This window comes from Mirounga angustirostris, unplaced genomic scaffold, assembly GCF_029215605.1.
Source record: "Mirounga angustirostris isolate CCGP_5_RB_7025 unplaced genomic scaffold, mMirAng1.0.hap1 SCAF_3, whole genome shotgun sequence".
In the NCBI taxonomy this organism is placed as follows: domain Eukaryota; kingdom Metazoa; phylum Chordata; class Mammalia; order Carnivora; family Phocidae; genus Mirounga; species Mirounga angustirostris.
In genome coordinates, this window is record NW_026991711.1 from 13992392 (window position 1) to 14009094 (window position 16703).

Here is a 16703-nt window from a genome sequence, read left to right on the forward strand (position 1 = left end):
GCGAGTAAAGGACCCAATGACGGAGGTCCCCTGGGACTGTGGCTCTCTTTGGACAGGCCACGCAACTTCTCCCTCTCTATCTGCATGTACACAGCATCTTCATCCTGTAATTCATTTGTTTGCAAAAAACCAAGAACATAAGAACCCAAAGCTTCTCCTTCCAGCTTATGTAACTTGTTGCACACAGAGAAACATCAGTATGTTGACTGACGTACTCAGACTTCATACTTCCTCTACTTCTAGGAAGATTTGAGGCAGGATCTGCTTTAAACTTTATGTGAAATAGGACGATTGGAACTGGAGCCAGAGCAGAGACTACAGAGTGAGCAGATGTTTCCACACCCCTGACAACAGCTAATGGTGCGCTCAGCTGTGACTTGCTTCTGCAGGTTCCTGGAGCTAAGGCACAACAGGACCACACTGGCCTCTTGGGAGGGTCATGCAGCCTATGTGCAGGTGATTATGCAGGAGAGGTGCCCCTTTGAGGGCAAGCCCCTCCTGCTTGGATGGGACTACCTGTCCCCCCGCCTGAGCCTCAGGAGAGGCTGACTTATTACTAGGACAGGTGTGCCACAGAATCTGTCACACCAGCCACTGACCAACAGCAGTGTATGTATCCCTCTCTCCATGCTGGCCCCTCCTACCTTTCGTGGGCAGAAAAACAGTCTGATCCATCTCTGTGTTCAGATGTTATCAGAGAAGTCCTTGAGACATGATCTGACTTAGGGATTTGTGGTCAATTACATTTATCTAACATTTATATATTGACTACATATTCAGAGCCTGGAGATACAGAGATGAAGAAGACAGAGCGTCTGAGCATGAACACTGATTGGCAGAACCACCCTGGGACCCAGGCAATGGGGGCCCCTTTGCTTAGAGGACCTACTTTGGGCCTCTGACAGTCATGCCCCACCCTGTAAAGAAGGATTCTGCAGAGCCAGGAGGGATGTGTCCAACTGAAGCCTGTGACCCTCCCACCTTCTACTCCATGTTCCAGGTGCCTAGCACCCCAGAATTCCCTACCCAAACAACCCCCAACAGCATAAGCCTCTTCCCAAGGTCCAACCTGGCCTGATAGGAGTCCATCCAAGGGGGTGAGTGGTGGGTAGAGCTGGTCATAGCTGGGACTTTTGGCCTGAGGTGTCCGCTGACTTGACACCATCCTCTTCACAGTGTGGGGTGGAAGGGGAGTGGCTGATGGAGCAGGAGGGTTAGCAGGCCAGGGCCTCTATTAGAATGCTGCCCCTAGTCCTGAAAATGTGGGGATGGCCTCATGATTGGGCATTCTGGGAGGTAACAGTAGAGTTAGGTTGGAGATGGGCAGATCCCAAGTCTAGAATAGGTTTCTTTTGGCTGGCAAGGGGTTAATCAGCCACTGTCACCTATTTCTGATTGTTTACAGGAAGATTTGATCATGAAAGGCCAATGAAAGTGTTCAAGAGTCTGATTCTTCTTGTCTATCTAAATTACCATCTCAGGAGGTAAAGCAAACCAATTTACCTTGAAGCTTTCATCAAAGAAATCCGTAGACAGTCCAGGGAACTACATGCTAACAAGATTGAGTCCTAAAGCAGGAAAACAAACTAAAAAGCTGAACTCAAACTAAAAGGTATCGCTTCATGATAAACTTCCACTTATTTGGACAAAAGAATCCAAAGATAGCAGTATCATGGGAAATACAAATAGTTTGGTTAACCAGATGTTAAGTTAGGATTATCTGTCTTCACAGAATTAAGTTATTATAATTTGTAATATAACATAATATTTATTATATAATACTAAAATTATACCAAGTGTAATTATATCCTTTCTTCTTTGTTACCAACTTCAGTAATTTGGCAGATTGCCTTTATTATTATTTTTTTTAAGTTGCTAATATGTACTTAGGGTCTATCCTGCAAAGACTGGCTAAGCAGTAGAAGTAGGACAAGATGTGTCCCCAGTGGTCCCCGTCTTATTATGACTGAAGAGAGGTGCACAGGAACTTCTCCTTGGGCAGAGTCAGAAACGTGGCCCCCTATGGGTAACTCATGGCTTCACTGTTGTGATAGTGTCTCGATCTTCTCAACTATTGTCATTCTAGAGTGTAGAGCTCACCAAAGAATTCTCTTTCACTAGAGAATTCCAGTTTTTGCTCTGCTTTCTGTGTTGGGGGTAGAATAAAAGTTGTCTACTCAGACAAAATGGTTATCTTGCTTTTTAAGTCCCTGCACCTGAAGAATGTGTAGGTCTCTGCTGTCCTTTAACTTCTTCTCTTATCTTCTTAATCAACTCCATCCTTACTCACCCAATAATCCCCTTAAGGTATTTTTCCCCCAAGACCATTTGGTAGAATTCTCCAGAAATTCTACGTAACTAGAGGAGAAGAAAGATTTAGTAAAGAGCGCGATGACATGGGAGAGTGTGTAGGGGGGAAGGTTGGCAGGCCCTAAATGCCATGCTACAGTGTTGATCCTAAGGTCAATTGATCACCATTGGGAAGGTTGAACAGGGAAGTGATATGACCAGGTCTTTGAAAAAGTAGAGTCAGGCTGAGATAAAAGGGTTTGGAGGCTGGGAGAACAATTATTTCATAGTAGAACATGGGCTTTGGGTCGAAGCAAAGCTGATCTCAAATCCCAGTTCCAATATTTCTCAACTATGTATCCATTCGGTGGTTATTATTTACTTTCTCTGATAACTCAATTTCCTAATTAGAAAAAAGTTGTAATGCCTCAGAGTGTTGCTGTGAAGGTTAAAATGGGCATAAGAAGCTCCTATTGGCAGACTGGATGAGACAGAAGAAGGTCTAAACCAGGGCTGTGGTTGTGGAAATGGAGAGCAGGGGATGGATGCTGGAGACAGGGTCACCAAAAATGGTTAGAGGAATTGAGGGTGAGTCAGCCTTCTATCTTGAGTGACCCCACCCTGTAAGCTGCACAGTTCATGACTGAGTGGGGTGTAAGGCAGGAAGCACAGATTATTTCAGATGGAAAAGGAGCAGATGAGTTTCATTTCATATAATTTGAATTGAGGGATGAGTGAAAACATTTAGGTGTAGGTGGTCAGTAGTTCACTAAAGATAGGGAGATAGGGATCTAGAGGGCACTATCTATTTGGGACTCATCAGAACATGGGCCATTGTGGTCACTATGGGATTTGCTTAGCTTGTGCAAGAGGACAAGTTGGATTCACTCTCTCATTGATTCTTCCATCTAATTCATTCATCAAATATCTACTTTTTACCATGTGCAAGGTCATTGTTATTAAACAATGGTGAAAAGACAGAAGTTGTCCCTGATCCTCAAGATCAGGATTTAGGATCAAAGGGAGCCAAGGATGCCCCTGCCCTTCAATCCTGGGCAGCCAGAAGCCCAGCCCTGTCTGTGGGCTGGATGCCAGGGTGCTGAGCCAGGCATGGGATGAGGCAGAGCTGCTCTGTGGTTGTAGGTCATGGCACAAGAGGAGGGAAGACTGTCCAAGCTAACAGTGTCTGAGAACAGAGCAAACGCTGATCCAGAATAAACTGTGTACAACCCAGGACAAGAAAGGTGGCATGTGCAGGTCTAGATGGCCGGGAGAGTAGAGATGTTTCCGGAGGTACGGCTGGGGGCAAGGTTAGAGCCTTTTCCAGCACACCTGTCATTTGGCCTGTGAGTGCTAAAGAGATTGCTGAAAACATCAGACGCACCCTATTCTTTTAACTTTTAAGCATCATGTCTACCTCTTAGAAAGCTTAGTGAACTCTTCTTAAAATGGAAAGACAAAGGAACAATAAAAAGGAAGGAAAGACATTGAAAAAAGTTAAATTGTCCTCAATTCTGTAGATTTAGAAGGTGGTAAAGATATTATGGAATCTCTACTGGTCTTCAACCCAATCATAGAAATTATTAAGGGGGACACAAGGTTGCTAATCTGAGTTTCAGGTCTGTTGAAATTTAATGAAAGCTTGCTGCAGTGACTTTGAGTGAATTTGATAATTATTATTTTGATAATTATTATTTGATAATTATTAACACCAGGATGTGCAACGTCATAGTCTGATGCTGAACGTCTCATGCACCTTTTCTAAAGTTCAGACTCTTACCTAGGGATGGCTTTCGCTCTTAGAGAGCAAATAAAATGATGATATGATGATATGGGATGAGGTTTGTGGCTCTTCAGCCATGACGGAGCTTACTACCTGGGCTGCTGGTCTACCTTCCACATGGGGAGCAGCAAGGGGGTGGCGGTGGGATTATTGACTGACTTGCAGCTGCACGTGGGAATACTAACCATCAGCAGTGACTTCTTAAAGCAGTAATATATATGCTTCTGTTTAAAACTTAACTGGCAGACTTCCTGGCAGAGCTCCTGGGAGTGATGCCCTGATTTGCAAAGACTTAATGACTTCTTGTCATCCAACACCTGTAGGTAGAGAGATGGGGGTTGGGGGGAGGGCATTAACACCTGGCTGTGCCCCAGATAAAGTGAGCCACGTGCAGTTGTGAAGGCTCTACCTTTTTAGAAACGAATTCTTTATGTTCTATTCATTCAATAACTACTACCTTGATATTAAGATTGCCAGTGTTTTCATTCAGGAATATTTTAAATTATATTCTTAAATTAAAAAAAACAAAAACCCTGCTACCTACTACAGAAGGTCATTTCAAGTCCCCCTTTTATGTGTATTAGGATGGGTTTAGTTAGTAATAAATTAAACTTGAGGACAATTGCATTTCTAGAGCCCTGATAAAATTTTTACTCCTTTAATTTTTTTTTAATTTTTCTCACTGAGCAAACATATTATTCACAGGAACTGATGACATCCTGAAAGCTAGCTATCCCCATGGCTTTCAAACACCAATCTGTGAGGTCCCTAATGTCCTTCTTATTGTCCTATCTTCTTATTTCCCATGCAACAACTGTTTAAATAATTTAAATTCAGATACATGCAAGCCTCAGCCAGAAGTGTGAAGAGTTTGGCTTTGAAAGTAACTCAGTATTTCCAGATTAGGACAGAACTAACACTTTGCCTAATTTTCACTCTCCCATCTCCTTTTGATAGAATTACAATGCTAACTCTAATGACGATATGACAACAGCAGTGACAATGTGAATCTAAACTCCCAGATTATTTCTAATCCAGGGCTCTTACTTCAGGTATAAAATAAACACTTGGAAGTAGGATAAGGGAAACCTATAAATGCTTGCATTTACATAAATGTGCATATCTTCAAATTACACAAGGAAAGCCAAGTAACTATGATTGCATTCTTACCACTGATTCCAAAGAAATCATAGCCTATTAAACAACAGAAAATGAAACAGAAAAGAAGCATAAGTAGTAGAAATCATAAAATACAGAAGACTATAATCTATAAATTATAACACTTTTCAAATTAAGACCATGACTCAAACTATGTGAAGAAAAAATAAACCACATGTTAATTGCAAATTACAAAAAGTTGAAAACAATATTAAAATGAAAGTAGGATTGAAAGCAAAAGTATTATTAAATGATACAAAAGGGGTCATTTTATATTGAAAATGGTAGCCTCATCAATAAAGAATATGGAAGTCATAAATACTAAATAACAAATCACCAAACTATATAAGCTAAAAACTGTTATGAAATGATACACACATTTTAGTATGCACTCTGTCTTTGAGAATTTATATATATATATATATACATACAGACACACAGAGATATATATATACACACAGACACATACATGTATACAGTAAAGATATCTCTATATAATATAAATACATACACAGAGTATACATATATAATATACACATAATTATATATATACATATATAGTAATCATTTGATTATATACCAGGAGATACATATGTTGACCAGGATATATATGTATTATATATGTATACTTTGTGTGTGTGTGTGTGTGTGTATGTGTGTAATTGATAATGCAATACACTTCCTTTTCCGATATCCATGAAATTTTACAAAAACTGATCACTTATAAAGCCCCAAAGGTGGGGCGTCTGAGTGGCTCAGTCAGTTAAGGGTCTGCCTTCAGCTCAGGTCATGATCTCAGGGTCCTGGGATTGAGCCCTGTGTCAGGCTCCCTGCTCACTGGGGAGCCTGCTTCTCCCTCTTCCCCTGCTCCCCACACCCCCAGCTCATGCTCTCTCTCTCTGAAATAAATAAATACAACCTTAAAAAAAAATGAAGCCCCAAAGGAACCTCGGTAGAGTTTTGAAAGCAGAAACTATGCAGGCAGATTTATCTGAGCACAACATGTTTATCCATGACAATAGGAATAAATAAGTTTGTTTCAAAGTAAAGGAAAGGGTCAGTTACAACCAACAATGACAAACTGAAATAAACTTTTATAGAAAACTGAGTAAAAGTGAAGCACTACGAGTTAGATGAAATTGGTGGGATTTGAAATAAAAGATAAAAAATTAGACCAATGGAAAAAACTATAAATAAAAACAAGTTAAGATGAAAAATGCAAACATAAATGTAAGATTAATACTTGAAAATTAAGAAGTGGAATGATAAAGTAAAACATAAGCATTAAAAGGAAAAGAAAAAAATATTATTAAAGAGAATGACTACAACAGAGAGGTTTATGAGAGGGCTGAGCAAACACAGAGGAGAATCCCCCAAAGCAGAAAGGGAGTGAAAGTTTATTTGTGAAAATCCGGAGTTTCAAAATAGAACGTGATGAAGAGGTGAATAATGAAAAAGCAATGGAAATAGAGAAGTGAAGGAGATTGAAAAATTTAAGAACAGACTTGTTTCTAGAAACTTGTCAGACCGAGCTAACACAGATTCCTCTCTGAACCACAAACAAGTAGAAATGTTGGACAAAATATGCCAGAATAACTCTTCACAACAGCTAAGCTCCAAAGAAGACGGGAGCTAGAACAGAGAGCCCCGGAGGCTAGAACGCGGGCAAATCTCGGTGCCGGGAGAGCAGAGTCTGCGCTGTCAGCGTGTGTGCGGAAAACTGGGAACAACCTTGGCCGGGGGAGGGGAGGGGGCAGGAGGGGCAGAAAGGCGCGTTACAGTGACATCCTCAGCTGACCCTACAGCGCGCGCTTTGGAGCTGAGAAGTCCCCACTTAAAAGGCCTGGCCTTGGCCTCCCCAGCCACGTCATTCGAGATGAACTGGCCTCGACAGGGGGCATGACCTGGGGGGTGGCAGGTCCTCGAGAGAGACTCAGATGACACCTCTCAGTTAGCAGCCACACTCCCAGCCTCTTGGGGGAATGAGCGCTTCCATCCAGGGCCAGAAAGGTGGTTCTGGAGAGCTACATCTATTTTTCCTTGAGTAGATGAATAATTTTCATTTTGATTTTTTTCCACAATTCATTGCATGCACGCAATTTTGACAATCTTGAATATTTTTTCTTTCTCGGTTGTTGGGAAGATACAATCAAGGGTCCACTCTCCTCTCTCCCACCAGTATACAGAGACACAGAGATGCTACTTATGTACAAATATATTCATTTCAGTGTCAGTTACATCAGTGGGAACATTGAAAATGAACAGAATGCCCCCAGAATATCAGAACGGTAGAATTACATGCAGCTATTAAAATTATGTTTTCAAGAATGGGCATTAAGAGGTAAAAATATGTATTTCCATTATATAGAATGTCTGCTTCTAAATCCCTAAAACATTTGTTATTTAAAATTTTACTCTAATTGCCAATACATAAAAAAAAAAAGAAAGGAAATAGATCAAAATTATGTCAGGATTTGGCTCTTTTATATATGCATTCCTTCTCACATTTTTTCAAATGATCTAAGGTCACATATTACTTTGTTAATAAAAAATTAACATTATATATAAAATAAAGACATAATTATGCTAAATTACATTCTATTAATTTTCAAATTTATTTTGTATGAAAACTGATCTGTGAAAGGGAAACCTTACTATATTGAGAGCAGATTTTCAATAATACTTTTGACATTTCAAGTCTTATCTTGAACACTATTTTCATGGTGAATGGGGGAAAGAAGTAAATCTTCAGGGTTTCTTAGTTCTTCTCTCAACTTATGGTTTTTTTTTTCTTGGAAGACAGAAGCCCGCAAAACGTCTGTGCTGGGGGCAGGGGGTTGGGGTAGGCGTGCGCATGCGCGCACGGGTGTTTGGCTTTAACTTCTGTTGTCTTTGGAACCTCTCCTAAGGCCACTGCGATTGCTCTGGAGTCAAGGTGACTTTGCCTATGATTCCCATGAGTTAGAGGGACATGGTCAAATGGCATTTTTCTAAGGCTTTAAATCTCACGAACCTATAAGCAAGGAAGGAATCCACAAATCCCACTTCTACAGAATAAACAGAAAACGATAAAAGGCACCCACCATTCAAGGGATTTTTGAATGAAGGGACTTTTCTCTTCTAAAAACGAATTTTCTCTTTCTTTGCATTTGTTACAGGAGCTAGATATTGATTTAAAAATCGATGTGGACCAATGCTACACTTTGAAATTGTGGAGAGACCCACAGTGGTTGCCATTGTTGTATTTTTCTGCTTCTGTTTTGTCTCCCTGTCTCCTCATTCCTCTCTCCCTCCTTTCCTTCCTTTTCTCTTTTCTTTCTTTTCGAGTCAGTGCCAGACAGCTTTGCTTCAGTTCCCGCTTTGTCTCCCACCACCCCCTTGCTCTCCAGGCAAAGTGAATTTCAATGTGTCAGGGTGGGCGAAAAACAGGGAGGGCCACTGAAAAGCACCTTTCTAGAAGCTTATGTGTTTGAGAGCCTGTGAAATCCTCCCTGGCCTCGGAGATTTTAAATTGTTTCAATCTATATTTTCTTTGTCTTTTATGTTTCTGAAGCTTCACATTCAATAGCCACATTTGTATCCAAAGCATGGATTTTTTTTTTTAGAGTTTGACAAAGCTGATCCCGTGGATTCAATTTCCATAAATCCCTTAAAGTGTTTGACCAACTTCTCTCATTTTGCAAAAATGTCTAACAAAATCACAGGGGAAAACAATTGTTCTTGACATCACAACAGTTTAATATGTTAACTTATTCATTAAATTGTGCTTCACATCAATGGAGATCCTCAGTTCTACAAACTATCGTTTTTTAAATAGCAATAAGGGTTGATAATGTCACAATACAATCTCCTAGTACCCGAGTTCATACATATTATTGCACAGAAACAAAAGGAAATATCTCGTAGGTGAAATAATTTACTATCTATTGAATAACTATCTTTACATCTAAAGTGGGGCACCAGATAAAAGTCTAGATTTTTCTTTCCAACATGTTTCATCTTTGATACATTAAATGAAAAATAATGCAAAAGAAGCCCAGAAAGTACTTCCAGGGGGACAAAACACAAGCAAAAAAACAAAAACAAACAAACAAAAAAACAAGGATTAAAACATAAGAAATTAGAAACGTAAGAGGGTGGTGGAAGGCAAATAATGGCGATAACTAAATCACACAAACTCTGCTTCCTTAGAACACGGTGTTCCCCGGCAAGAACTGAGGTTTCTCAGCACTGACATCTGGCCCTTTGATGAGTTCCCACAGAGCAGCAGAACGTGTAATGCGTCAAAGGATGACTGTTGCAGTCTTTTCCATAGACAACTTAGAACACAGGCTTAAGAAACATCGGCGCTTTGGCGTTCTCAGATGGGGAGTTCTGTTAGGTTACCTCGAGTCCTTGCTTGGAAGTCCCGGGGCTTTTGTCTTGCAGATGTTGCTGGTGTTCATGGCAAGGTGAGTCCTCTGGAAGTCTCAGCACTTCTGCAAGGAAGATTGGTTCTGTCAATGTGCGGTGCGATGGGTCCATGTCCATTCCATCCATGAGGCTACAAAACACACAGGTCTCAGAACCTGCCCACTTGCCCAGAAGGGCTCATTCAAAGTTTTAGGAAATTAGTTCGGATGTGTCCAGGTGAATATGGTGAAAGCATAGCAGGATAATGTCCCATAGAAAATGGAGGAGGGGACAAAGGGAGGTGACTTGGAGAAGGAAAGGCTGCATGCTCCCCAGATGTGCCGTGGCTGGTGGGGGGGCGGAGTCCTCAGACTCAGCCAGCCCTGAGACCCAGCCGGGAGACGTTCAGCTGGAGTTTTGATGACCAGTGGAGGCACATTAATTACAAGAAAGGAAAGCCTTGGAGACACAGCTGTGATCAGACTGGGGTACCCTTTGCCTCAGTCCAGCTTTCCCTTGGATCCGACCCCACCAACTCATTCAGCCTTTACTTCAGTCCCTAAAATGCTGCCAACGCTCTGGTCCTGTTTCCTGAGCCTCATGCCCTTGTCAGCTCCTTGAAATGGCCCAAAGAATTACAGTCCACATGTCTCCAGTCTGCCCTTGTTCTCGAGGACAGAAACCGTATGTCATTTTTCTGTTTTTCAGGATTTCCTGGCACATATTTAATTCCTCATCTTTCCACCTTTGAAAGACCTGCTTCCTTTTTAGGAGCCCTACTTTCCTCTCTACTTACCCCTACTCTCCCTAACCCCCACCCTTGCATGATCCCATTATACAGGACTTTCTTCTCAGCTAGAGGTCATGGTGGGAGAGGAATCCGATAAACTCTGTGTGAAGATGTTAGCCTAAGACAGCAACTCCTGCATTTCCTCTCTCTGGCAAATGAGCAGGGGCACAGGGACTCTTAACACCAAATAAAACCTTTAAGAACCAAAGCAGTAAGTTGCTGATAAAATTCCAGAGACCTGAGAAGTAGGGAGGAAGGGAGTTGGTTTTTTTTTGAGCAGGGTTCTACTGATCATCCCTTACATCTCACTATTCAGGCTGGTACTGATTCAAGATATTTCTGACACTGAACTTCCCTAAGGAGTTGTGAGCACATTCCCTCAGCCTTCATCTTGAATCAGTTTCGGATTGGCTGGGGTGAACAGCCAGTGGGAGGTGTTGGAGCGTCTGTGCTTCGCAGATTCCCCTGAAACACTGCCCATCTCTTGGGACATTTCACTCCTAACAAGATGACTCCTCACTGGAGGCAGGGGTAGTGAGCCAACTCTACCAGTCTCCTTGGCCTCTTCTAAGTCACTGCAGTTCTACTAGAAGGTAAGGAAAGACATAAATCAATAAAGACTTCGATTTCATATTCTTGCAATTCCCAATCCTGATACTGATGCTGAGCAGCATGAAGTCATAGGGAAGGCTATGAAGTCAAGACTGGGGGCTCTCAGCAACTTTTTTGTTGATGAACTCGAATTGAGAAATCTTTTCACATCCCTGAAGCTCCACTGGAAACTACCAGGTGGGATAATGCATAGAGGTCCTATGTATCTAACATACGAGAAAGTAGTGAAGATCAAACGGGATCCTAAATGTACAAATGTTTTGAAAGCATTAAGTACTATACAAAGCTATGAATTTTAATCTTCTCCTTTGCAAAACGTATGTTGAAATAGATAACTGTGAAAAGCACTTGAAATATTTTTCAATTCCCTTTTGTGTCAGAGACTGATGGTTTTATCAGTATTAATTTTTCCTCCCCCCCGTTTATCAAGGCACATGGCAGCCAATAATGAAGACATTTCCTGGCCTCCTTTGCATTTACTTGTAGTTAATGACTAGGTTCTAGCCCATGAGATGTAAGTGGAAGTGATACCTGCAACTTCCTCCCACGTCCTCTCTGTTGTCTGAAATACAAATGAGATGGCAGGAGCCTCAGCAGTCACTTTGGACCACAAGTTGGAAGGCACATGTTAGTATGAAAGAGCAACAGAAGGGGGCCTGGACTTCTTTAATGTCACTCCCCAGAGCTATCCAACAAGTTTGCCTTTTAAATGAGAGGACAACGGCTTTGATCTCATTTAAGTCACTATTATTTTGAGTTTCTCTCTTAAAGTAGCCAAGTGGGAATCCTATCCTATGGATTTAATGTTTGTTTTTTAATGATCTATGCTCATCTCCTTGCCAGGTCTCCTTCTGGTAGACTTTCTTCCCCATATAAATACTATCTCTACTCAGACTTTTGAACAAGTCCTCATATTTTAAACCCTTGATTAAACTATGAAAAAGTTACCTCCTTGAGATGATAAGAAACCATAGCACACATGATATCCTTAGCTGTTGCCCAACACTGATTGCTAATGTTATTAGTTATTAGAAGGAGTATCCAAAGAATTCTCAGGGCAGGTTTTCTCTGGTTCCCAAGAGTAGGCTGCCAAAAAGTTATAAGGAGACAGAAGAGATAGTATGTCCATGATGATAATTTAAACACACATACAAACATGCACACAAGGTCACCCCATCCCAATCTGGGGCTGCCCTTGTCAAGAGAAGGGAAGGAATGTCTACCTGGGAGTTGTAGGGGTCAGTAGGATGTGGAAGTCCCTGGAGAAATTCTTCCCCCTCCTTTTGGGCTCTTAACACCAATGTATCTGGAATCGATTGGGTTTTGGATCTTCAAGCTGCTGACTCCCCATGGATCCCAAGGCCCAGATGTCTTCTGTTGGCATCCCTCCTCTGAGCATCACTCAGCATGTAGGTGTGCAGTCAATTTTTGAAGAACAAACTGTGTCCCTACCTCTTCATTTCTATCAACATAGAACCCCTGGGATATGACAAGCGTGCTCCTTTAGAATGAAATGATATGAAGGAGGAAGCCCGTGTTGGTCTTTTTAATTTGCTCAGCACTGGCCTCGGGCCAACACAAAGAGATGGTTTCTCCTGTGAACATTCTGATATCTGGTCTCAAGTGGAGCACCATACATCACGCCTTCAGTGACAGGCTGAGGAAAGCCTTTTGATATAAATCCCGAGATGCCTAAGGAGCAGCGTGAAGTTAGCAGAGGCTGCCTCCAAGTCTCAGCTATGCATGAATTCCCTGCCAAAAAATTTAAAGTGAGTTTAAAAGAAACAACCCAAATGCTTTCATGCTTTCTAACTTGTTTTGATTTTCCACATGACAAAACACTGGATTGTTATTGTGTGTGTGTGTGCGTGTGTGTGCGTGTGTATCACAGCGGCAGGCTGAGGGATAATTTGCAGCTCTGCCAGTCTAGGCAGAACATTAGATCTTAACATTGAAATGCAAAGAGAGAGAGAGAGAGCTAGCTGCTCATTAATTGTAGCAGTATTCTCTTCCCTCTCAACCTCAGGAACAAATCAGCGATAAGGGAAATGCTAATATTTTGTGAGTCTAATTTCTACCCACTAACAAGCAATATTGATTTGGTCCCTTTAACATATAGGTCTCAAAAAGTACAAGTGTCTAAGAAATCATCAATCTCTCAGCTTGCTGGTGGGTCATGGAGGTGGAGAGGGCTGGACTCACCCAAGGCAGCATGGCTCTGGGTCACGGCCGGCTCGGGGTCGTCAAGAGTTGTGCCCTGCGCATGGGTCAGCGGCAAATCCTTCTGGGCTCTAATAGCTGGCTTTTTGCATGACTGGCAGGAAGCTTTTGTCCCACATGGAAAACAGGATGGAGTCAAAAGAGCTTGCACTCTGCAGTCGCTCAGACCTAGCATACGATCCACAAGGAAGCTGCCTATTGTCTGTGGGTTTCAATTTTCTTATCTACGTAACTGGACTTAATAATATCTACCTTGTTGTGAATAGATTTAAGGTATGAATAGGGCCTCCCACAGTAAGTGACACAAGGGAGATCCCCAATAATGCCTTCCCTCACGTGACAGATGAAGCCAAGGGTAATGAGAGAAGAATCGAAGCCGCTTCTCCAAATCTTTCTCTGATGGAGACCCTGGGCCCCCCTCTCTACAGGCATGCACTCCATGAATGCTTGTGGTTTGATGGACTCTCAACCCCAGCGAGAGTATTCTGGAGGCTTCGATGTGGCTTATGTAAAGCTGGCTTAAACATCAAACATGCTAGATATCAATGAAATAGGCTTTTCAATCTGATTTAGGGGTTTCACTCATTTTGCCTTGAGCTCCTTGAAAGGATTGATCAGATCAATGTTGTGAAACTTTCTACCCACTCTGATCCGGCTCCTGAATGCCAGGCAAGGCTTTTTTATTCCCTTTTCCAAACTTCTCCCCTGATTATTCGACAGACTTTGTGTTCTTGTAGTTGTGACTGGGAAAAATTGAAAATAAGACGCAATTGGCAATGAGGCATCTTTTCCTGTCCTCCAGCCCAAGCTGCCAGTTACAGCCATGGCCGAACCACAGGCAAAGATCAAGTGGGGAGAAGAAAGTCAGCAGGCTGGAGATATTCAAGGTGTTGGGAGGTAGAGTCTGTCTAAACTCCTGGGACAACCGGCCCCTTGAGTTCCGCATCTCCTGGCCTAAAGCAGTTATTTATTTAGTGACCTTGAAGATCTTTTGCAGAAGGGCCAGCTAAACTCCTAATCTTTGGGCCAAATTCTTTTTAAACTTCTTTGTCTCTGTGATAACAGAATTTCAAACTTAGCAGTACCATATCAAAGAAGATGACTGCTCCAAAGAGGTAAAACAGAAATATCCTGGAAAAAAAGCTAAAAGTTCTGTAGCCCATTTGGAAATGTGAAACATCATATAGTTTTCCTCCTGCTTCCCCCCACCCCACCGCCCTTAATTTATTAGTCAATTCTTTTTGAATGAAAATGAAATCGGTAACGTGTGATCTCCTTAGACCTTAGTTAATAAGCACATTTTCTCCTAAATGCCCTTACCAATGTTCATTTCTCAGGGGCCAGGCACTCCCGTCCCAATTCCACTAGCTGGTCCCTTAAAGATGGGGGAAGAAGCATGGCTCCCTGCTAAGATGCAGGGGCTTTGTGGGGTGTAAGTCTTGAGTGATGGTCAATAGGGTAATCTTGTTTAAAAACAACTGCAACAACAAAACACTGCGCCTTATTATTTAAACCACATTCAAACAGGGTTCAAGATGAGAGCCAACATTCAAGTGAGGGTTGGCAGAAAACCTCATCTAAGGGCTGAAAGGGACTCTTTCTTTCTCTCTCTCTCTGGACAGACCAATATTTCCATTACAGAGACAGTGTGAAACAGACCAGTTTCAGCAGAACATCCAAGCCATAATTTGGCTTTTCATGTGTGCCTCTGTGGGTTCCCATGGTACTGCAAAGGATGTCTTCAAGAACAGTTTCCTTTCTGGTGCTTCCCTCCTTGACCTCCTAAGGACGTCTCTGTTGGATGCATTCCTACCCTACTTAATATCACGGATGGAAATATGTCAAGGAAAAAAAAAAAGAAGAAGAAGACAGATCATCTCCAGCTGGATAGGATGAAGACAAAGAGGAAGCAGGTGTCCAAATCAAGCCACATATAGCCAGATGTCCTTAGAACGGCCCATCATCCTCCAAGGTAACCAACGCCACAGAAGGTCAGTGCACCTGCTCATCCTCCCCCTCCTGAGGAAGGAGAGGGCAGGGGGTCACCATCTCACCACCTGGCTATTGTAGTCCTCAGTGACTGCCCCCTCTGTATTCCCATCCTCTTTGGGCCACCGGTGGCCCCTGTGCTCCCGCTGCAGCCTGCGCTCCTCCCGCCTCTTTTGCCGGTCCCTCTGGTGCTCTAGCTGCTTGGTGTGGTGGTAGCGCTGCTGGAAGAGGTCTTTCGCATACTCGTAAAGCTGCATGTCCAGGAAGTTGAGCTCCTCGATGCGCTGGCGGGCGCCCTCGTTGATGTCCACATTGGAAGCCCGCGTGATGTTGAACTGCGTGAAGGGGGAGATAAACTTGAGGTTGAATGTCCTCTCAAAGAGAAACTGTGTCTTCCTCTGGAATTCCGTGAGCCCAAAGAAGGCCATGTTCTTCAGGTTGTTCTTCGCGCTCTGCAGCAGGATGGTGTTTCTCTCGCTCTCATTCATGAAAGTCAAGTTGTAGCAGCCCACCAGGCTGAGGTCGGCCAGCATGCGCACCTGGCGGTTGTTGGCCAGGTTGTAGGTGCAGTCCATGAACTCCCGCAAGCTGACCCCAGACCAGTCGTCCCCAGGGTAGCAGGTGGGCAGCTCATCAGGGGTGGGGCTTCTCCCATCACACATGTGGAGGGAGGTTTTCCACGTGGCCCCTCTCTGGACGTGTTTCCACTCGCTCAGGTAGCGCGACACTGGGTCCCGTAACATGGTGATGTAATAGAAATTCCTGAAAGAAATGAGAAGGAAGAGCATCAGCCTTGACAATGACAGCGCTGGGATTCTGAACCTCCATAGTGTTCATAGCAGCACTGAGTCAACGGGTTCTTCTGCCAAATATTCGTTTGAGAGTGGCTGCCTGCATTTGCGCCTATCAGGCAAATGCTCCCATATGTGCGTGTTTTTATAAACATGCGTGGACTGGTTTTCAACACCATTTGTTGATTTTTCCTCCCTGCTCCAGTGTGGGGAGGGAGGCAGTGGGGGCAATGGGCAATTCATTCATTCAGCAGTTTATTCACTGATAAATTGCTACTGGAAATAATAAGAAAACACACCTTACAATAAGAAAACACACCAAGATTTTTGAAAGTTATTCCCCAGCCAATATTTTATTTGTAGCAGATGTGGGACTATGTGATAGGGAAACATGCAAGGAGGTGAAGTGATTTATCCAAGATTATGGGACTAAAAAGGGCAAAGCTGGGAGCCAAGGCTCCTTAGTCTTTTCTGTTTACACTGCTGTTCTGCATTACAAGGTAGGTGGGGTTGTGGGGAAGATGTGTTGTGTGTGGAGACCGATATTTATTGAGCACCTACTACATACTGGGAACTGTGATAGGTGCTTTATGATACTAGCACTGATAATCCTCAGCACAGTTTTGTAAAATGGGCTTTATTATTACTTTTTTTTTTTTTTAAGCTGAGAACATAGAGA

The 16703-nt window shown here is 42.7% G+C and overlaps 1 protein-coding gene across 1 annotated transcript in view; it reads right to left on the reverse strand.

Annotated features, from left to right (window-relative positions):
- Positions 1–7616: 7616 nt before the first annotated feature.
- The window catches only part of HS6ST3 (heparan sulfate 6-O-sulfotransferase 3), a 651074-nt gene continuing 641987 nt past the window's right edge, over positions 7617–16703 (reverse strand). Inside the window, exon 2 of the mRNA XM_045869614.2 lies at positions 7617–15995. Coding sequence (XP_045725570.1) covers positions 15287–15995 — 709 coding nt within the window. The 3' untranslated portion in view covers positions 7617–15286. The remainder of the gene's footprint in view (positions 15996–16703) is intronic.